Source organism: Gallus gallus, chromosome 8, assembly GCF_016699485.2.
Source record: "Gallus gallus isolate bGalGal1 chromosome 8, bGalGal1.mat.broiler.GRCg7b, whole genome shotgun sequence".
In the NCBI taxonomy this organism is placed as follows: Eukaryota; Metazoa; Chordata; class Aves; order Galliformes; family Phasianidae; genus Gallus; species Gallus gallus.
The window spans coordinates 15,678,343-15,701,687 of NC_052539.1; the positions used below are offsets into that span (position 1 = coordinate 15,678,343).

At 38.0% G+C, this 23,345-nt stretch overlaps 1 protein-coding gene and 1 long non-coding RNA gene across 2 annotated transcripts; one reads left to right on the forward strand and one right to left on the reverse strand.

The window, feature by feature from the left end:
• Positions 1 to 27: 27 nt before the first annotated feature.
• On the forward strand, positions 28 to 4,690 carry LOC107053983. Its single transcript, XR_001467849.4, has 3 exons — positions 28 to 429; positions 2,529 to 2,670; positions 4,276 to 4,690. It is a non-coding gene; the product is annotated as an uncharacterized LOC107053983 (long non-coding RNA).
• A 1,065-nt stretch (positions 4,691 to 5,755) lies between these two features.
• Positions 5,756 to 19,669, reverse strand: CLCA1 (chloride channel accessory 1). The gene is made up of 14 exons (XM_422360.8): positions 19,482 to 19,669; positions 17,792 to 17,932; positions 17,406 to 17,556; positions 15,518 to 15,626; positions 14,612 to 14,783; positions 13,855 to 14,082; positions 13,421 to 13,645; positions 12,543 to 12,720; positions 11,388 to 11,494; positions 10,868 to 11,092; positions 10,483 to 10,747; positions 9,104 to 9,268; positions 7,793 to 8,032; positions 5,756 to 6,500 (listed from the first exon to the last, which is right to left on the reverse strand). The coding sequence occupies exons 1-14, from the start codon at positions 19,659 to 19,661 to the stop codon at positions 6,079 to 6,081; spliced, it is 2,808 nt and encodes a 935-aa protein (XP_422360.3). The 5' UTR covers positions 19,662 to 19,669; the 3' UTR covers positions 5,756 to 6,078.
• Positions 19,670 to 23,345: the final 3,676 nt, after the last annotated feature.

The following is a 23,345-nucleotide window of genomic DNA, read 5'->3' on the forward strand; positions in this document are numbered from 1 at the left end:
GCGGCCGCGGCGTCAGGCGCAGGGCCCGGATCGGCAGCCGAAGTGACGGCGGCGGTCGCCTCGCGCCGCCGTGAGGGAGGCGCCGGGCCGCTGCGCGCGGCTCTTCCCGCCGCTGGAGGCGCGCGCCTGAGGGCGAGCTGTGAGCGCCGTTACCGCGCGCTGCGTGCGCCTTCCGGGAGTCGCTGCCGCCCACTCGTTCCGTTTCTTGAGCCCGGGGCTTTGTAAATCAAATCGTGCTCGGCTTCATGAAAAAAGTGAGGCGGGTGGAGCGTGACAATGGGAAGTGGCCAAGAAATTGTGAGCAGCCGATCAGAACGCGCTGCTAGTTCAACAGTCTTGTTTGGATAACCACGTACAGACACAGCTGCAAGTAGCACTAGGTGCCACGGCATTCATTGAAAGTACCTTCGGTATCGTAGCATGGTGTCGGTGAGCAAGCAACTAGTCTCTAGTTTTAATAATTTTCACTGTTTTAACATCCCTCGTCATGGTTTTTGAACGCCTGAGAAGGGAGAGCTTTGATGTGGGCTGTTAGGAAGCAGATTTACAATGCGTTGTCTTGTAGCAATGAGTTAATATTGCCAACTTGAAAGCGATCCCGGTCACTCAGTCAGGTAACATAACCCACACAGCAAGTAACCCTGGGCTGTGTTTGATAAGGCTGGAGGAAATCCTAAGGCATGACGGCGGGAAGTGAGCTCCAGAACAAGGAAATAACTGTAAGGATCAGCACAATCTTTCTTGTGTGCTGGTCGGATTCCAGGAACTAAAACCAAAACAGCCCAAGCTGTGCGAAGCTCCCATTGTGCCGCGGTATTGTTAAGGAGAGGGCCTGAAAGCTGCTGTGTGTGCCTTAGCCCTTCTTGGGTCACTTAGATAACAGACGCGTACATGTGTAACTGTTAATACATAAAAACTTTGTGGCAAGCATGTTTCCAAGTTCTAGTAGCATAATAAGCTCTAGTGAGTGTCTGTTCTTCAAAGAGATAATGCAGCATTACAGATTTTAAATTTGGAGACACAAAGGCAGTTATTGAATTGCAGATTTTTCGTTGGTGTTGTCAGCAGTTCCAGTGGTGGAGTTCCACGAGGTGCCAAACAGCTGAGAGCAGCAGTGCCCGATGCTGAGGCAGAAGCACCACCTCAGGGAGATGTAGCCCAGCAAAGCCTAGGCTGAGCAGTGTGTATAGTCTGGAATTCACAACAGCTGGCATGGCTCAGCTCAGACCAGAACAAAATGCTGTGGGATCTTGAACCTTGAACCCCACAGCTGCCCATGAACCTCACCTATCAGAGAGGAAATTGTTGTCTTGGAACTCAGCTCTTTCCTTCTGAAAATGCTCTCCTTTTGAGCATTACTTGGATGGAAGTGGAAGAAGAGTCCCATCCTTTAAGCTTCCGTAGATTCTTCCGTAGATTTCATTCTGGAAAGATTTGAATTGTCTGCTTTTGGTTATTTCTTTTCTCAAGAACCCTAAAGATGACAGCTCCAATTCTCAGGAAAATGATTTATTAAAACAGTACTTCCACCCTAACACATGGGCTGTTTGACATATGTGGGGCATTGGATGTTACTTTCAGTTCTTACTATTGACATCCTTCCTCTTTTATCAAATATACAAGCAGTCAATGTGAGTGAGAGGGAGAAAATAACTCATCAGGCTAAGGGTTGCCACACTTACCAAAGAGGAAGATCTGTTCTATTGCATGTTTATATATTTCATATATAGCAACCCTGGTATGGATATGTTTTTCCCCATTTTAACTCACGATAGTCTAATGTATGACTAAAATTGGTTATTGGATTGCAATCTGGAATCCTGACTTCCATAGGCTTTTCCCACTCCCAAAGCACTACAGAGTTACTCCCTTTCTTGAAATTCTCTACACTCTGAAGGCCTATAGTCTAGTGTTCAGGACAAACTGTTTAAACCAACATACCTGGTTCAGACAAGGAGGGCCATACCTTGTGTGCAGACATTATAAGAGCTAGATAATGACCTAGAGAGTTCTGAAGGTATATTCAAAGAACGTAAGGCATGTAGAGATACCCTCTCTAGTTGCACTAAAATAGGCTGCAAACAGCTGAGGACTCAGCATGTTCACCTCTTCACCAGTGCTGGAGAACAAGTGTCCTCCTTCAGAGGTGTGGGATAGACAGCAGGGATGTTGACTTTTGAAAACAGTGTTCTGACTTCGTGGGAGACTAATGTTCAAATCAAGGCTTTGGAGACAAAGATTTAAATTCAAAGACCACCCCAAAATGCCTCCTTATTTAGTTTATATCATAGTGAAAATACATTAAGATAAATGAATGTATTTTGGGAGTACGTATCATCCCAGTAACAGAACTCATGCTGAAATTCACACACATTCAGCTCTTTAGTACACTGAGTTACATAGGTCACCACTTTTGCCAGTGTATGTGCTATTTCCCTTTCTACTCATGACTATTCAACTGTGGTATAAAATAAATAAAAATAGTTATTTTCTTTATATTTATATATTTATATCCTCTTTTAATGCAGTTGAGCAGCTGGAAATTCAGAGTTCTGGCAACACATTAGCAGTCACATCCCTTCAGAACATCAACAAACATTCTGAAGAATAGCTTCATTCCTTGAACCAGATTTTCAAAGTGCACAAATACACCTGCGTGGAAATCCAAAGGTAAATTTGATTTAACATTCATTAATGTAGTTAAAAGATAATATAAAGTAATAATAATATAAAAATAAGAGATGAGTTTATGTCACTGTAAAGAAACATTTTGAAAACTTCTCTCAGTTTATTGGTCAAAAAGTATTTTACCGAAATAGGAAAGAGCACTTGTTTATGTGTTTGTACATCTGTGCCAATATTAACAACTGTGAGTTTAGTTTGATAATAACTGAGTAAAGATAATGAAATCGGTAGAGCCAGCTGTCTGGCCTAAGTACAGTCAGACTTTCGTGTAAAATCTGGGGACTGGATTTGTCAGAACCAGAAAGCAGCTGTTCTCAACCGTATGCTTACACTCAGAAACTACAGCTCTCTGAGTAAGAATTAATGATCCTTTCCGCATTAGTGCACACTTACACCGATCCTCATAGCAGCTGTTGCTGTGCCCCTCCTGACTGTGTTGACTGGAGTTGTATCATGACTGCGTACAGCAACTGGCAAAGCAGTCAGTAGCCCAAGGCCCTGCAATTTCAGAGAACTGGACTGCATTAGTGTACAATTAGGCTTTCGTGAAAAATCTGTTTATGTGATTTTTGTCCTCACAGTTTCATAATTCCTGGAGCCATAGTGGGTTATTTTGTTACCCAGGCAAGATAATAATTTGGTCCCACACTCCAACTGTCTGCCTTAGAAAAGACTATACCCAGAGGAAGATTGTATAGAGAATTTTATAGGCCAGAAGTGGCCCCCACATAAACAAAAATTAAAGGAAAATGCTGGGGGTCCTCCTATTTACTATCCAATAACAGACTGGGGATATAATTGCATCTCTAATATTTCCCTGCTGGTGACTGTGGGAAAGTCACTTTATCACTTGGTACTGCAGTTTTGCCACGTGTAATGCAGGAATAATTAAACTAAACTTCTCTGTGACGTGAAGTCTACTGCCTACTGTGCAGGATGCTGAAATTATTTTAAGAACATTGGAAGATCATACTTGGGAACAAAGCTTATATGTTTTTGACTTCAAGAAGTACATCTTTTCTAGCTAGTCTGAACCAGAGTGTGGCAGTTTCCTCAGTGATTATTATCCCAACCCATGCAGCATTAGAGTATATATATATACTGTTGGTGTAAAGGTAATAATCAAAATAAGTAAAAAAAGTCTTACCCTGTCATTGGAAAGATGAAAAAGCAAAATGTGTCTGTCTTGAAGAGATGTTCAGGAGGTGGGCTCTGAGCGCTGCGGTGTTTGAACTGAATGCTTTGGACACTTCCCTATAAAATTCAAATGAATCTTCTTCATTCTCTTAGACTAAGAGCCATGTTCAAATTAGAAATTCAACCATGGATTAATCATATGTAATTTTACCTTCAAACATGCGTTTATGTTATGGTCAGAGCATCCCGGAGGGACATGCTTTGTCCAGAACTTTTGAGGAACATTTGGAAAAACTGAAAGTGTTGTTAGAGCCCACTAGATGTCAGTGTCACCACACGATAGTCTATTTCAGCTCTGCTCACTGGGCTGGTAGGATTGGGTGCCCCAGGTGAATTGTCTTGGATCACGAAGATTTTATGTGTAAGTTCTGTAATATTTTTACATAATGCCAGGAAACAGTTCCAGAAACAGTACTGCAACCTGTTTATTCCGACTGTGTGATGTAGTTCCTACGAAAGAACTTGTAGCAGCAGCCATAGAAATACTTCAGGGAATGAGAAGATCCTTGAGAAGCAACCGAAGGGAAAAACATCTGGAAAATAGACATTTGCTGACTGAAAAGCTATTTAAGAGAACTAATATCATTAAATAGCCCTTTTATTTCTGACCCTTTTCTCCAAAGAAATCTATTCTCTAAAATGTGGGTGCTATTGCTGCCTTGATATTACCTGAAATTGAAACATTTGTTATCGCTTGAGGAAATTGAAGTTTAGATCTGAAAATGCATCCAATAATAAGGCTCATTAAGAAACAGCACTGTGTAGAAGTACAGAAATTCACAAAAAAAAAAAAAAAAAAAAAAAAGAATTGGGCACTAGATAATGAAAAAGCAGAACTTGTGGATTAAGCTTTTAAGTTACCTACTGTTATGTAAAAGCTTTTCCTGGCTCCTATTTTATAGCTCTCATTAGTCTCCACTTAAGAACATTTTCCATGTTCTCATTTGCATACATTCTGTAACTCTTATTCTGAAAGTAGTTATACTCTCATTCTGGAAGTATTGGGTGCATTAAAAAGAGTGTTGGTTTAAAAAGGGTATGGCCAGCAGGTGAAGGGATGTGATCCTCCCCCTCTATTCTGCCCCAGTGAGGCCACGTCTGGAGTACTGTGTACGCTTCTGGGCTCCCCAGTTCAAAATAAGAAAGGGATCTCCTAGAAGGAGTCCAGCAGAGGGCAACAAAGATGATAAAGAGCCTGGAGCATCTCCTCTATGAGCAAAGGCTGAGAGAGCCGGGGATATTCAGCCTGGAGAAGAGAAGACTGAGAGGAGATCTGATCTATGTTTATAAATATCTAAAGTGTGGGAGGCAACTGGATGAGGTCAGATGGTTTTCAGTGGTGTATAGTGACAGGACAAGGAGCAATGGCCAAAAACTGGAACACAGGAAGTTCCACATAAATATGCAGAAGTTTTTTACAGTGGAGCTGATACAGCATTGGAACAGGCTGCCCAGAGAGGTGGTGGAGTCTCCTTCTTTGGTGATATTCAATACTGGCCTAGGCACCTGCCATTGCAAACTGCTGTAGGGAACGTGCTTTAGTGGGGGGTTGGACTCTTTGATCCCTTCCAACTCCTGCAACTCTGTGATTCTGTGACATATTTAACTCTCCAACACACCCGAAAATATACATATTTAAATATATGTATATTTAAAATAAATAGACTGCAGGTAAATACTTCTGTGCTTGGCTAATTAAGTCTATCTTGTAAAAGATATGTAGGAAGTCATATAGCACTATCTGAAACAGTTTCTGACTTCTTTTTGCAATTTGCCCTACTTGGCTATTGTGTGCAAAATAAAAACAGGAAAATATATATAAAATAAAATAAAATAAAATAAAATAAAATAAAATAAAATAAAATAAAATGTATCATTTTCCTTTCTCTTCTTTATTTAACACAAAAATAAAGCACACCATACTGGAAAGGTCTCCCAAGAGAAGAGTGAAGTACTTATGTTGCATAGAAAGAAATTAAAGTACACATGTTTATTGCATAGAAAGAAATTAAAGTACATATATTTAATGCATGCTTTTGAAAATCTGTAAGACAGTCAAAAAGACAAATACATATCTGCTTAAAATAAGCACACACATTAAATTACTTTCCTCTGCTTTGAAACTTACATATAGCAAAAATTACTCTATATTCCTTTCTTTTTTTTTTCTTTTTTTAAATCATTTTACCAATAGTGTTACATTCTGATTGCACGATCCTTTCTTTTCTTTTTGTTTTGTAAAATACACACAGTTGAACTTACAATAATACAGACAAGTACTACACATCCAGCTACAACTGCCACTATTACTGCAATGTTAACACCGTCACTGGTGTTGCCTTCATCATCTGAAGGCACAGATGCTTTCGGAGGAACGAACCATGTGGCCTTTGCTATATTAGACGTATCTGAAGTCAAGTTTGTATCATCAACAGCACGTATGGCAATGTAGATTACGGTACCATTTTCTATTGTCAAATGTTCTGGTTTAAATGTCAATGTTTCTGTGCTACCAGCCTCCTGAGGTGCGAGATGAGAGGAATTCACAGAAGTAGCATTTTCAAATCCATCTCTTAGATTCCAAAGATTTGCACTACTTTTTATTATGTAGTGATCAGCTAGGGGAAAAAGAGTACATGTAAAAACAAATTAATACAGATGTTTTAATATCCCTGCTTGAGGTGACAGTATCAAACTTCTAGAACTATTTTGGAAAAATTCCTGTTTTACTATGGACTGCATTGCTTAGCATGGGTGATAGACAGGATTGCTGCTAACCCTCACTTTGTAGCATCAAGAGTCTGTTTTTGCCAAGTCTGGAAACTCCTTCCTTTAACTGCCCTTAAGAACATTGTTTCATCAATATTCTTAGCTTTGCAAGGACTATATTCTGCTATTCAAAGAAAAACAGCAATTAAAAAATATATGTATATAACAGAAGTCTGTGCTGCATTTGGCCTGTGTTCTCTCTCAGAACGAGGTTTTGATGTCAAAAAAATGTGACAGACATAGAATGATTCTCCTGTTTGTCTGCAATCAGTATACCTGTAGTTATGTTGCTATGCATGTGTTCAACTAGTTTTGGGGGGATTCTACTGTTTCTGTGTCAAGGTTGTAGCTTTTCAAGACTTCCCCGTCCTCCCTCTCTCTTCCTCTTACAGATACCTCTTTTACTGTTTAGATAATAGAGATGCGTATGATATGCCCAGCTCCAAACCAGTAAGGATTTGCTTTAACTAATACAGTGCTGCCTTAAGCTACAGTGCAGTGACTGATCATTTTAACTATAAAACAGCTGCGTAAAAGAAGTTGGGATTAAAAATTTTTTTTTTAAAGAGAGATTTTTTTCCTTGTGGGGTTTCTTATTGGACAGTTTCAGATAAGTGTAAGATGTAAACCTGAAATCATAATGTACATAACTGTACGTTCGAACACATAGTCTCTAGTTTACACAAAGAAATGTTTGTGCATTAGTTTTCCTTATCCCCATGTAGTATACTTGGGATGAAAGAGATTATTTTGGTTAGAATGTTACTGTATTTCTGTGCATATAGTAAAGCTTTAGACTGTGCATGTTGTACCAATCTCATTGATTTTCTCTTTTTTCTTTCTTAAACTGTGCACAATCACGGATTAAGACCTTTTACTAAAGTGTCCTGTGGTTTTATTTTAGTTTATTTATTTGCCTTTTTGATAATAATACTCCTTGCTTTATTTCTTTTTCATTTGTTTGCATGTTTTTTTAATGTGAAAAAAAAATAAGGAGAACTAAAACATGCAACAAGACAACTTTCTATATGGTTCCATTTTCTGGTGGGAAAGATGTAGTCCTCATATCTGACTGCTGGTCCTTAGGGCATGTCTGTTAGGACAGGAGGATCAATCTGATTCCATGAAGTATCTTACTCACCTTTTCCACTGTCAAAGTCACCTCCTGGAGCCGTCCAAGTCAACACTACTGTTTCATTTTCTATATAAGCATTGAGGTCTGTAATTTTACAGGGTGGAAAACCTTGTGGAGAACTTGTTGGTGAAATTCCAGAGTTGTCCAGTTTAAAAGAACTTGTTGAAGTTCTGCTGAAACTTCCCAGATTAGCTTGGATCTCTTCATCAGCCAATTCAGGTCTCGGTGCATTCATCTGAATTTCACCTATTTGAAAAATTTTTCAACTTTCACCATGATAAAATTCTGATCTACATTTCTTTTTATTTTCACTGTATCTTTTTACCTCATCTCATAACTTTTATTTTCCTTATTCAAATTTAATAGAAAGTTGGTGAGGTAAAGACAGCAAATAAGATGATCTCAGAATGCTGAATGTAGTATTTAGGAAATTCAAACAGTTGGAAAATTCTGAAACGTTTAGAAACTGGAAATGATACTATGGTTTTAAACTGAGACAGTGGAGATTTAGGTTAGATATTAGGAGGGAGTTTTTCACTCAGAAGACAGTGACACACTGGAATAGGTTGCCCAAGGAGGTTGTGGATGCCCCATCCCTGGAGGCATTCAAGGCCAGGCTGGATGTGGCTCTGGGCAGCCTGGTCTAGTGGTTGGCGACCCTACACATAGCAGGGGGGTTGAAACTAGATGATCACCGTGGTCCTTTTCAACCAAGGCCATTCTATGATTCTGTGATTAGTAAAGCAGGTTGTATATGTTGGCTGTAATAAATTGGTTCTTTCCATCTCTTCCTACACATACTTGGTGAGATTTTTAGACAATCTTTTATGTTGATTCTTCTAAATTTTACTATATAAACGTGTGTGAATATTAATTTTCAACAACTAGAGCATCTTTAGCATTAAAATGGAAAAGTACTAAAAAAAACCAACAGAATACATAAGTGACATTTTCTACCAGCATTAATTTGTGTACTAACATTGCACGTTGAATGCATTTATGCCCAAAACCCATTTTAAAATCTCAGAAGAACTGTGGAAATTTTTCTTCTGAGCTGCTGACATACAGAATATGAGCAATATTTATCCTTTCATGGCAGCAAGAAAAAATATTATTTTAGATTAGTGACAATAATTTACATTATTCCTGTACATAGGAAACAATAGTTGGAGGGGATTTGCTTTGTTTGTAGTAAAAATGATAGGTGGAACATCTATTAAGATTAAGAATTATTATTGTGAATCTAAATAATCCCACTTGCTATATTTTTTGATCCCCACACACATGGATAACTGTCTATTTAACAAATATCCTTACCATTTTCTATGTAGCCTGGTACATACAAGGCTCTATTTTGCCTACGGCCAAGTCTGATGGTTTGATCTCTCCCTTGGGCACTCACTTTTAGACTGTATCTTCCATCACCACTTAAAGAAGTAAAGTACCTTGAGTAGATTCCATCATTCTTGGTCATATCAGCACCTTCGTATTAAATTATAGAGAATTAATGTCTAGAAGAAGATACCTGCTGGTAAATGAGGTTAGTTCATACAGAAATATAAAACCTAAACATTACAATGCAGAAAACCTGACAGTGTTTTTTATTGCAGACGTCTTTAAAAGCAGGTACTGTCCCACAGTAATAATCTGTATTTTAAATGTATTTTGCTTAAAAGAACCACTTTGTATTAACACTTTTAACTAGGTAAACCTCTTGTTACCATCTGTAACCACTACCTTAATATTCAGTGTTCATCTACTGGGTAAAGCATCTTTAAATTGACAAAAACAAACAAAAAACAAACAAACAAAACAAAACAAAACACACCAAAACAACAGCATAATGACCTTTGGCCAGGATTTCATCATGAAAAGTTTCTTTATGTGAACTTGCAGAGTTGCTGCGGTAAATGGTCTGCTGGTGGCACCCAAGCTAACTATTCTAATCTTAGCAGCAATTTGAAAAATAATCTCACTGGTTCAGAATAGAGATGGTGTTTAAGAAACACAAGATAATCCATCAAAATGGTATTATATTTCTAAGTATGGCAGTGTAAAAACCAGGTCAGAATGAGATGATGCTACTGACTACTGTTGAACTCATAAAGCTACAAGTCTGCACCACTGGTGAGAATACTAACAGAGAAAAGGAAAAAGGAAAGATAAAAAGAGATGAAGGGTTGCTGAGTTCCAGAATGTCAAGCTATTGCTCTAAGAAAAAGTAATTAAAAAAAATAATAATGCATTTATTTAAACATGCAAAAGAGATATTGCTGTTTTTTGGTGAGCTAATATTAAGGTTGTTGTCCATCTTCACAGAATATGAGATGGACTAACAAAACAGATGGCTTTCTTTTTACCTTCCCACTTGAGGTCAGGTGGTTGCATGAAACAAAAGTGGATATGAGCAGTTTACCTTCTACCATCCTCAGTTCTCCTGCTTTCACAATAGGAACACAGTAAAGATGTGCTGATTTTTCAGTGTAAGGCTCATTTATTTGTTCTGCCCACCAAACAAAAGTCTTGCAGCCTACTTCTGTCTTAAAACTGTAGGTTTCTCTCTTCTACTTTTTTATTTTTGCACTGATTAAAGATATCACCATAGTATGATACAACATGGTAAGTCTGATGGTAACACAGATTTGGATTCCAAGATGCATAAATGCAAAGATTTTACTGTGTATGTGGATTCTTACCTGCGCCATTATCAAAAAGAGGAAGGCTTACTGCAGTAGCACCATCCTTCTCTATGGTGGCTATCACTGTTGCACCAAGAACAGGCAAGAAGTTTTGGCTAACCTCTGCATAAACAACAACTGGATTAGGTGCTATATTTGCCCTCTCCATGTAGGCTTGCAAGATCACAGGAGAAACATCAGAAGAGGCTGCTCGAGAGGTAACTGTTACTGATATATTTTGTACTGTAGCAACATTTTGAATGTAATAATGCCAATCTCCCACCTGCAATTAAAATATAAAAATATTTAAAACATTATGAAGGAAAAAAAGAAAAGAAAAGCACTATGCTTCTTTACAGGAAATATTAATTCATAAACAAACAAAAATTCATTCTGTCTTTACCTCTGCAGTGCCGTTTATACTGAGTCTAGCTGTTTTTAAATTTGAGCTGTCAATTGTGAAGTCTGAGCTTCCATATTCTTTTCCTTTGGGGTCCCTCACAAAGAAAAGTGGTTGTTTTTTGCTCCATGAAAAGACAAAGAAAGTGTCATTTCCCACAGTTTTGTCAATGGTCACAGTACTATTTATCCATCCTGAAGAAACAACTTCTTGGTCTTTGCTTTCGAGCTATGAGAGAGAAAAAAATTGTCTTATTGCTATTTAGTAAGTATGACAATTAAATCTGCAATTAGAAAATAGCCTGTCATGAACTTAATTTTGGTTTCTTCTATATAAGTGGGGCAGAAGTGTCAATTCAAGGCAATAAATTGATTTCACTGTAACTGTAGCTGATGACTAAAAATTGTGTTTGATACTACTTTTAATTTGAGCCACTATTAGTTTAGGATCATTAGTATCTAACTTTGCTCAATTACTGATCAACTAAATGCATAGGAGATAAAAGAAGTGTTGAAATCCAGACCTGAATAGATTGTTCAGAAATATCGCCACTTCCTGTAGTAATTTCACTGAATGCTTCCACTAGTTTACTGGGGACATCTACATCTACAGCATAAAGTTGTAAACCCCCTGAAACACAAGAGTAAAAAATTCAGTAATACCAATTTATACTCTAAAAATGCCAATTTTTATATGACTTCTGGTACCAAATGTTCTAATGAGATAGACAATTTGTTAACAAACCAGAAAATGAAATGCATCTTTTTTTTTTAATGTGTTAATACTTGTATTACAGTAAATTCATGAAAATATCTGTTCTGGCTTGTGTGACAAGCTCATCTTATCTCTCAACTTAAAAATGACTCCTTGCAGCATAGCATGAAGTACAACATTTTGAGACTTTTCCTAGTGTGATTGGTTCTGGAGCCGTGTCTCATCCTCCCAGAGTCAGGGAGAGACTGATTGCTGAGCTCCAGGGACTCTACAAGTGGCTACGGACCTGAATATGCACAGCATGTGCGCCTCTCAAATAAGAATATTTATTCACCATACTTTCTGATAGTCAGATCGCTTTCTAGAGCTATGCAAGGAGTCTTCCATCCTCCACAGCATGTTGCAGGTGTTGTAGCATGAAACAACACCCCTATGAATAGTTTTAAATGCTTGTTTCAAAACTATGTCCAGCTCAGCTGACAGCTCTGCTGCCTCATGACAAGCTCAGTCATGGCATCTACAGTTTCCTAGCCAGTGCATTCAGTAGCAAAAGCTAGAGAAAAGTTTTGTTCTGTATATAGTTTAAAAAATGCTTGTAAGTTCAAGAATGCAGAGAGTTCCAGCCATTACATACTATGCCAGAAATAAAATTCAGGTAATTGCAGAACACTACATTTTATGTGCTACCCAAGAATATCATAATTACATCTCCTCATTAACAGGACGCTTTTGTGTTATTGTATTCTTCAAATCAAGGCAACTCTTAAAGCAGAACTGTGTATCTAAAGAGTTTTGCTTGTTTGCATTAAAAAAGCCTGTCATGAAAACCAGATTTCCTTAAAATTATGTGTTTTAGATTTATTACAAATCAAATTAATTTATTTTTTTCCAAACCAGTGAATTGCTATGCTTTGATATTTTCATACATGACTGTGAATGCCGGTGAAAGAGTTCACTTATTTACCTGTGATATTTGAAAATTCTTCTAGTTCTTTTGCTGCTGATGGACCCAGTGCAATGGTATGAATTATTGCCCCGCTTTCTTTCACTTTTTCACGGCAAAGTGACATAGTTGAATCCTCTCCATCTGTCAGTAACACAATTTCTGAACCGTATGTTGTACCAATTGCATTGGTAATTATCTGCATTAAAGAAAAAGAATAGATAGTGAGATACAAACAGATGAATAACTTTTAAATACCTGCTTATTCCAGAATGAAGTTAATGTACAAATCTAGAACTGTTATCTTCAAATGTAAGACTAATTTCCTCTTTAAGCAGTGTTTGAATTTTTGTTTAACAGTAAAGCTGTTTCAATATTCTTGCAATTGATATTGCAATATATAATTGCTTAGATTTAGTAAATATTCAATTATAGAATCATAGGTTTGGGTTGGAAGGGACTTTTAAGATTATCTAGTTCCAACCCCCCTGCCATAGGGTAGGACACCTCTCACTAGACCAGGTTGTTCAAGGCCCCATCCAGCCTGGCCTTGAACGCCTCCAGGGAGGGAGCATCCACAACCTTACTGGGCAACCTGTTCCAGTGTCTCACCACCCTCACAGAAAAGGATTTCTTCCTAATATCTAGTCTAAATTTACCCTCTTCCAGTTTAAAGCCATTCCCCCTGTTCTGTCACTACATACTCTTATAAAAATTCCCTCCTCATCTTTCCAGTAGGCCCCTCCCTGGGTAGTGGCAGGCCACTGTAAGGTGCTCCAGAAGCCTTCTCTTCTGTAGGCTGAAAAGCCCCAGCTCTCTCTGCCTTTTCTATAGGAGAGGTGCTCAAGCCCTCTGATCATCTTTGTGGCTCTCCTCTGAAGGAGAACACTGTACTTTACCTCCAGTCCTTTCTCAATGCCTGCACAGATTTTGGTTCCTCCACCAGCAGTTGTAGGCAAATTCTGAACAAGTCTTTGACGTGTTGCAACACTGGTTATTTGTAACAAAGGACTTTTTTCATATGCAGAAGATTCAAATGTGACAATTCCAACCCTGGAGCCGATTTCAATAATTTGGATTAGAAACACTTCTGCAGCAGTACGGAGATTTGTGATGCGGTTATTCTGTTTGTGAATAAAAAACAATAACTTTAGAATGTAGTCTCTTCTGAAAAGCTTTAACTATGGACAAAATGCAGGAAAATCTGATCTGTTGATATACTGCAACCTAAATAGTTAATGACTGAATTGACTAAAAATAATTTTACTTTTGTAACTTCTTTTTGCTTCTTACAATTTTTGCACAAATTTGCTTGTAAAATGTTTATTCTTACCGTGTTCATGCTCCCAGAAACATCCAATACTAATGAGACTGCTCTGTCTTGAGTCTGCAGTAGCTCGAAGGTAGTCTCGAAGGGGGGTACAAGGCTATTAACAACAGATGAGTTGCGAAAGTCATCAGATTCCATGATTATTTCCCATGTGCTTTTGTAGTTGCACATCTTATTCTGCATATTTGGAGCCTCAGAATTATGAGTATTTTTATCACAGAATTCAACCACCTAAAATGTTGGATTGAAATTTGTAAGAGTTATTAACCCAAAAGTTTGAGTATAAGAAAGCTTTTCAGAAAATATGAAGTTCGTGATGGGAGCCAGGACACACAAAGACTTCTCCAGTGACCTTTCTGTGTGCCATGGTGCCTGGCCAAACAGGATGTTAATACACAAGAAGAAAGATAAGATTGCTCTGCAATGAAGTGTAAAAAAGAATTCTTTAACAGTTATCTTATGGCCAAGGCATTTGGCAAGAATGCTTCACTCATATGCCCACTGATCTGATTTTCCAAAAGAGAAGCAAGAAGGGTGCTGAGATTTCAGTGAATGTCACCCTCACTGACATAAAACATCCATCAGATCAGTTCCAATAGCTGCTTTGTACAGCAGTTGTCCTTTGGAACTGAGCCTATTAAGAATGACAGAATCATTCATATTCATTAAAATAGGCAGAAATTAATCAAAGAAGCATAACTAATCATTTATTGACTACTATTGCTAAATTCTCACCCCAGAAAGAGTTAATAATACTTACAGAAGGTAAGGACTGCATATACATAATAGAATTTTTGCTGTTTTGATTGAGATCCGGTACAAATACACATCCAGCTTCATATAGCTGACCATCATATTGGCATTCTCTTGTCGTACACTGGTTTCCATTGCAGTTTCGGAATACAGGTTTACCAGTGACACCAGCTGAACACCTAGGGGAAGAGAAAGTGGGCAGGACTGGTAATCTACACGTAATCCATAAATGGTTATTTTCCAAAATTTTGCCTGCCTGAAGACAAATTGCCATTGGCACAGCATGGTCCTAAACACCACACAAGTACACAGATAGACAATCTCTATTCCTGGAAGAGTCCTTAAACTAACCTGGAAGAGTTTGTAATCATAAAATACTTATGGGCTTCTGCTGATGAGTTGATAAATTTCTTGTGATATTTGTAGGCTACGAACAAAAGTTATTCTGCTAATAGTTGCAGTGCAATAGACTGTGTTGATGTGTCTGGACTAGAAAAGAAGGAAAGCTTGAACTAATTCTTTATGTCCATGCTGTTAGTGTCTTCCTTTGTAGAAGCTGTTTAAAATCACAGAGATTTCACTAGGGAATTTCTGTGTTAATAACTGCTATTTAATAAGATTATCTTAGGTATATAACCAATGGTGACTAAAGTCTGCAGTTGCACATGGAGCAAAAGATTATCCAGCCTGAGCTATAGAACAGTGCTGCTACAAAACAGCACTAAAGGGAGCTGTTGCTTTCTGGGTCACAGGGCAGGCAACAGACCATGCTGAATAAGCATCTTTTAATGATACGAACAGATTGCAGAAACAATACAAGGTAATAACTTAGCACAAATTACAATAATATTGAAACCATTTTTAAAATCTTTGAAAGAGTGCAATGTAAAAGCAGAAAAATGAAATATGATACCTTGTTGGTTCAACACGTGCATTTTCAGAAACATAAAAAGGTGCGTCGTTATTATATTCGTCAAACACACCCCACCGAAGGTGAGCCCACTCATGGACAAAAACTCTACCTGTTGAAAAGCAATAATATGTACACATTCAAACTAAAACAGTTTAAAACATACCCAGCATTTTTCTTTTAAATTTTAAGGACATAAAATAATTCTTACCTCAGATATTAATAGAAGATTGTGAAATAGTTAAGCAAGGGGGATAATAATTTTTCCTTGAGGCAGAAGTCATAGAATCACAGAAAACAGGTTAGAAGAGATCTCATCTCATTCTGACCCCTGCCGTATCAAGGACACCACCCACTAGATCAGACTGCTGAGGGCTCCATCCAGCCTGGTCTTGAACACTTCCAGGGATGGAGCATCCACAACTTCTCTGGGCAGCCTGTGCCAGTGCCTCACCACCCTTTGAGTAAAAAATTTCTCACTGTATTGAATCTAAACCTACCCTCTTTCTGTTTAAAACCTTGTGCTATGACTACACTCCCTGACGAAGGGTCCCACCCCACATATCCTGTAGGCCCCTTTAGGTATTGGAAGGAAGTAATGCTGTCTTCTTGGCATCTTCTCAGGCTAAACAACCCCAGCTCCCTCAGTCTTGCTCCATTTGAGAGGTGCTTCAGCCCTCTGATCATCTCTGTGGCCTCTTCTGGACTCACCACAGGAGCTCCACATATTTCTTGTCTTGGGGGTCCCAAGCCTTGATGCAGTACTGCAAGTGGAGGCTCACAAGGGCAGAGTAGAAGGAGAGAATCATTTCCTCATCTTGCTGGCTACATTTCTTTTGATGCAACCCAGGATACAGTTGGCTTTCTGAACTGCAAGGGTACACTGCTGGCTCATATTCAGTTTTTTGTCCACCAATGCCCCCAAGTCCTTCTTCTCAGGACTGTTCTCAATCAATTCATTGCCCAGCTTGCATGCTCAGATTGCAGGTGCAGGAACTTGCAATTGGCCTTGTTAAACTTCAAGAGGTTCACGTGGGCACACCTTTCAAGCCTGTCAAAGTCCTTCTGGATGGCAACCCTTGCCTCCAGTGTTGAGTCAACCACACCACTCAGCTTAGTATCATCTGTAAACTTGCTGAGGGTGCACTCAATCCTACTGTCCGTGTCACTAAAGATGTTAAATGATACCAGTCCCAATTAAAACTCTGAAGGACACCAGTCATCACTGGTCACCACCTGGGCAGAGAGCCATTGGCTGCAATACTTGGAATATGACCAACAGACAATATATTCCATATGCATTCAGTACCTGTCAAATCCACATCTCTTCATTTTAAATATAAGAATTTCTTGTGAGACAATATCTAATGCTTTCTACAAGTCCAGGTAGATGATGTCAGTCATCTAATAGGAAGGCAACAATTTAGTAAGTAAGACTCAAACTGTTTTCCATATCAATCTTATAGAAATGCAGGCATTATTATAAAGACAGGTTTTTTTTCCAAACTGGCAAACATCAGATGAGGAAAATCATTTCTTTGTGAACTCTATCCCACTGGGCAGCAAACCTCCATATTTTTGTCACAATAGTACAAAATCATGTGTATGGACACTAGACATTTTGCTCACTAAGTGCTCATAAAAGGATGGCTACTGCTAATAGCAATAGTTAAATGCAGAAGATTAACCTTTTCTTAAGGTTTTTGAAGAATTTAACAACTTCTGGATCCACTGCTTGAATATTTAGCTTGAAATATCTTACAGGTATTCACTACTTCCAAAAAAGTGTCTCTTTTCCAAGTTTTTTCAGTTAGGCAAAATTGAATTAAAAACATATTGGCCATTTCATATTAATAATAAAGCAGGAAATTAAATTAAATTGTAGCATTACCTCTTTCTCCATAAACTTTAATCATGCTGCTATCTAACAAGAAGTTGGGTGTGAAATGGATGTATCGTCCTTTCATTGCACATCCTCCATACTGTAAGGTATAGGGGTCATCTCCGTATTTCAAATAAGGGTCTGCTATGATGACATCTGCCTGAAACAGCAAGACCAAAGGCATTTGTAATGTTGATGTAGAGAAGGTTTAGGTGATCCTTTAGGTGATAAATGAAGTCCTGCAACTATTTTCTTCCTATCAACATTCCCACTAGCTCTTCTTCTGAGTAAGAACTTCCAGGATTTGTCATAACTTTTGCTGTGGTTCATAATGTAGCCTTATCAGTCTTGATTTTTCTTGTGGTTCTAATCATAAGCGGTTCTCTACATCATACCTTGTTATATGATTCTGTTTTTAATCTTGAATAGGTGCTGTTTTTCTTCCATGTTTTAGGGAGTATAATTTTTACAGACTTGAAGAAAAATCGATGTTTTGTAGCTTCAAACAAATAATTAGAAGCATCTTTGATCATTGCCTAGAGAATGAAAGAAAACACATCAATATCCACATTAATATTTAAAGTTTGACTGTTCATGCACTGAATACTTCAGCCTAGTCAGAAAGTAGCAGTAGGATAAAGCAGAACTGAGTACATAATACAAAACTAAGAAAGCACTGCAGTCTTTACTAAGAAAAAAAAAGGAATGAAGAAACCACAAAACCTTAGTTGTAGTTCTTGGATTCTCTCAACAGTTCTCTAATCCTCCTCTTAATCAGAGACTGTGATAAAATTTACACTCTAGCCTTCATGTGAGATAAAAATTACTGAATTCAAGAATTTTGCCCTTAAATTAATACTGGCTTGACAGCATTTGCAAATATCCATGTTATACACACACAAAATTAAGACAAAGGAGATTTCTTGTAGACATTCAGTTTGCCAGGACTGAGGGTGGTGGTCAGTGATAACCCCACGACAAGCTGAGCAGTAATGAGATATGATACTTCAGCTGTCCCCACACCAACCTTTGTCTGCTCTGCAGGCAGAACAGTGTACTTAAATGGTTCAAAGGATCTGAAGGAAGAATATCAGAGCAAGTTCTCATAATACTGACAGCACTGCTAATTTATCAGATGATAGATATCTTACACAAACAGTAACCATTACTTGCACACTTCTATCCTAAAAAAACTTTTGGTTGCCTGTCAGTGAAAATTGAATGATCCAAACTCCATTTATTGCTAAATAAGGGGACAGTCAATGACTCAGAGTAACAAGTGAGCTATCACATCTGCTGTTGCTTCATGTAAACCTGTACTCATCAGGTGAAAGAAGTCTGGAAATTTTATAAACTTTATGCCTAACCAAAAGATGGTATCCTTCATACTTGATTTTAGAACTGACATGGGATGGCGATAGTCCTACTTCAGGGTATAGAAGGCATTAGCCATAATGCAAAACCTGGAATGTTTGTCAGAATATGTATCCTATTCAGCAGTTTTTTTCCAAAATAACTTGACTTTGTTGAAACAATTTTGTTGCTTTGGAACCTGGCCAGCATCCTACTCCTGGAAAATTGATCCACTGAAGCATCTATGTGGATTGCAATGGAAGTTAAAGCCAGAAATACCACTAAATCTAACATTTTTTCTTCTTCTTCCTTTACAATTTTAAGCAGAGCATTAGGAAGACTAATAACACATTATAGTATAATGTTATGCTAATGTATACATAGTATAATGTAATGCTAATAACACATTATAGTATAACCAGTGACTATTAAAAAATTCATAGGACATTCTTTCAGGTAAAGATAATTTGGAAAGCTACTTTATAGAATTTCAGCCTGTCTTCAAACAGAAATATCTCTGTATACAGCACTGTCTTAAGAAATTAGTGCCCTTTGTAACAGCAAAATATGGCAAAGCAAATAAGAAATGACTAGTTTGGTAACTCTGGGCTTCATTCATTATTAATTCAAAACCTACTAACATGAATGGGACTTATGCTACTTTCAAAGTAGAAAAAGTCAAGGCATTCCTAACTACTGAAAATCAGTTTGTGGACATGTGTGTGTTCTTACCTTTGTGTTCAGGATGATGTTGGCATCTTCTGTCACGCTGGGATTAATTGCAACAACCAAATCCTCATAGCCGCTCTCATTTAGCTTCACCATGGAGCCTTTTGCCACATGCAGGAGCTGAAAAGACAGCAAAAATATCAAACTCCTAAACACACCCATTATTTGTCCCTGTCCCCACATCTGTGGTTAGAAAAACAGTGGATTGTTGGTCCTATTTATACAAACGCTTTTGGAGCCAAGAGAGGCATAACAGTTTGTAAGAAGACTTTGATCTCCATAAGTACATTGAGAAATGATTGGTTAAGTTGGTTGCATTCTTCAGGAAGAAATGCTTGTATCTCATTGCCATCACAAAAATACAATTTACTTCCTTGTATCTTTGCAGGTGATCTATGATCTTTTGTTTATTTTATGTCAAATTCAGTCAAGATCATTTTCTGAGTCAGCAGAAATAATCAAGCAAACAACGCTCTTTGTGATTTCCTGACAGATAATTCTAGTAGTGTAATAGTAAGATAACATGGAGTTGAAACAATAGGAAAAGCAAGATTAGATCATCACAAGAAGTGATGATAAACTGTAGTGAATAGTTGGTATGTGATATCCCCCCTTTAAAATGCCTGGCATTCTTTGTCTTTAGGTGAATAATAATCACAGTGGGAACAAAAGGTTTTTTTTTCTGGAGTTGGATCAGTTTTCCAACCATGCTACACAACCAACGGCTCTGTGTGGCCGTTCTAACCCTCCTCTCAATTTCCCACTTCATATTCTAAGAAACTTATATAGAAGTAGCCTTCTATTTTATTTTTTTATTTTTTTTTTTTGATAGAATATTTAATAGCATCGTGCCTATCACTGATTTGCAATGATTTGAGAAATGTCTGTGAGGTGATGATTCTCTACCAGCTACTTTTTTTTTTGAGTCATCAGCTGAGTAGTTCCCATATGTAAAAGGAAGTGCTTAGTTTATCCAACACACTGCTATATTTAAATCACACAGACATTTCATGGCATAGATATATCTTTAGTTGAATTCATAACTGTATAAAAATAAAGAAGAAAAATAGAATAAACATGGTCATGCTTTATAATATTTTCATCTTTTAATTCCTTACTGATTGATTTCCATAACTGCCTTTCAATTATTTTGGTGGAATAGATGGTTAGATTTTTTCAGTAATTTTGCAGGTCTTCCCCTCTCCCTTTCATAAAAACTATTTCTTTTCAGCTGTAATGTAAGAGCCCTCAGGAGGTATGAGAGTGAACTGCTGCCCAAGTTTTTACACAAATCTTTAAAATTAAACTGCAAAATGTATTCAGGCACATGAATCTAAAAATAGCTGTGACTGAAGATTTCTAGGTAGAAATATTGAATATTGGATAGAGTAATTGGATTGAATTTGCTAGAATAATTTGCTGGGTTTTTTTCTTCTTAAACCATCGGTACTTATACTGTATCTGGTACTTGCCTTATTTTTGCTTAACGTTTCTTACTGTTTTTGACACATTTTCTGCTACAACAGAGTTTTTCCCTAATAGTGTAGTTCATTAACAACTTTCTGCTCTGCAAATTTCTAACCCATATCAGTTGTTATTCACTTAATCAGTGTGTTGTCCTCTCTGATTGTCATTTTCACTTCCCCTCCAAACCAAGGAGGCATATCAGCAAAATTTAGTTTTCTGTTTGTCTTTAGCAGTCACTGAAGCCTTGGGAAGTGTTAACAAACAACTCCTTTTTAAAGGTCTTCTACATGCCACTGGTTAGCAAAGTTTTCTGACTTAACTCTCAGACCAGAGAGATATCTATCACACAGGGAAGTCAGCACTGAATGTGCTGAGAGGTCAGGTGGGTAAAGTGTATGTGTTCGTCTGTGCCATGCAGTCAGAGCTGGGAATTGTGCATGACTCAGATAGACTTTGAGAGCTTTTATTTATTATGATCTTTGGGTTCAGTTTGACCCTTGGATTTACTGTATCAGGCGGTAACATTTTCTGGTAGAATGCTTTCAATCCAGTTGTTTTCTTTATTATTCCTACAATAACAGAGGAATTTGCAGGTATTTTACAGGATACCTATTTTGTTCTATCATATGCAGCTCCAAAGGTCAACAAACTTGTCCAGACCGGAACATGAGGGAGTGTGATGGTATTGCAAAGCTACTCCCATACTGAAGTTATTTGTACCGTGAGGGGAATCCCGGGATCAGACTCCACAATTTTAGCCTCCTCATCTTTTTTCCATACCTGGACTGGGATTTTTCCAGTTAACATATGTTTCAGCTGGAGTGGTGTGACAAAGTTTAATCGTTGTCCCTGAGAAACAATCAAACTGAGAGGAAGCTGGCAAGTTCCAACAAAGTCTTCTAAAGAAAGGGCCTGTGAAACAAATGTTGTTGGCTCTGTGGAAATCAGGACATTGAGTTTATTGCAGCAGCTATAAACTGTAAAATGTGTATAGTTCTTGCCAGCAGATAAGGTTAAGTGCTTAAAAGCAACAGTGGAGCAGCAGGAAGCATGAAAACAAAGTGCTGGCCAGATCTAGAAGATTCAGCGTGGCCCAGTCTCCCATTTGGCCACCAACAGAGCACTTTATGCCAGGATCAGCCATGCAGGTCTATGCAAAATCAGCTTAATCATGTAAAGTTCCCATTTCCCGCTTGTGATGTGTGATGTGCATGTCTAGAACTATACCTAATCAAGCTAGACTGTTTTTCACACCTTCAGGAAGAACACACTTGGCTGAATAACTTACCTTCTCAGCTTTCATTACTGGCCTGTGATCAGCTGCCCATTTTATTTAGTCCAGCAGAAAGCATATGGTATTAATTTGATCTTCCCCAAGGGAAGATTTTTGTCAATTTTCTGCTAGAAAATTTATTTTTCACTAGCTCAGGTGAGATAGGAATTGTAGCACTTTTCTTTAATGTCATACTATAAGAATAGAAAGAATACTGTCCAACTAGAGGACAGAAAGAAAAAGAAGAGCCATGCCTTGGGAAAGAATCATCACGCATTAATACAAAGTCAAAAGGTGAAAATGCTGTTCAGCTGACACTTCTGCCCTTTAAGGTGAGATAACACAACAATCGTTCTTTCTCAGTCTTCATTTTATACTCTTTATGAGTGCCTTTTACATATTTACTTAATTGCTGTCTATATTACAACTTTCTTCCATCAAAACTCTGAATGCACCTATTGATTCAAATGCCCTGGCCATTCCATAAACAACTTTATCTGCAGTCATCCCACAGCCTCTCCCCCCACAGCCTCCACAACCCTTAACTGTAGAATGCCAAGATCAAGTCTACTTTGTGCACCTGCAAAACCTAGGATCGGGATGCTGGAAAATAGCCAAATTGTTCTTCCTCTCCCAGTATGTCTTCACATCTCTTCCTAGCTTTCTAGCTCTTTATTAACCCTACCAACTGGCTTCATTTGGGTTATATTTCTTATTTGAAACACCAGGTTGCTTCAGATCGCTTCCTAAACTTAACAATCTGGTTGAGGTTGTTTACTTCCTGAAGAAAATTGTTCCTGTTACATTTAGTTGTAAACACCATCAACTCTTTCAGTAAGTCCAAACCAAGTAATAGCATGGGATGGCAGACAAGGAAACACATAGTTGTACATGACCTAGTAGGTGTAGTTCTGTACCTTTTTATAATCTTCACAGCAGTAATCACTGCACTCTAGGAACAGTCCGTAAAGGAAGGCAGAACTCTTCCTTCAAGTTCTGCCAGATACCACAAAGGCCAAAAAAAGCTGGCGTGACAACAGTGATGCATCATCAGCACTGAGAGATATCTGTTAAAATATCCTGATAAGACACCACGCACTTGTTTAGAGGCAGGATGTAATGGAGAA

What these genes read in the sequence shown, in the direction of transcription:
- CLCA1 (XM_422360.8), bottom strand. Translation starts at nt 19,661, where the DNA reads ATGTGGGGACAGGGACAAATAATGGGTGTGTTTAGGAGTTTGATATTT. An exon ending in TTTCTGGGAGCATGAACACG is followed by an intron (nt 13,646 to 13,854) that starts GTAAGAATAAAC and finishes ATTCACAAACAG; the next exon opens with AATAACCGCATCACAAATCT. An exon ending in ACCAGGCTACATAGAAAATG is followed by an intron (nt 8,033 to 9,103) that starts GTAAGGATATTT and finishes TTTTTCAAATAG; the next exon opens with GTGAAATTCAGATGAATGCA.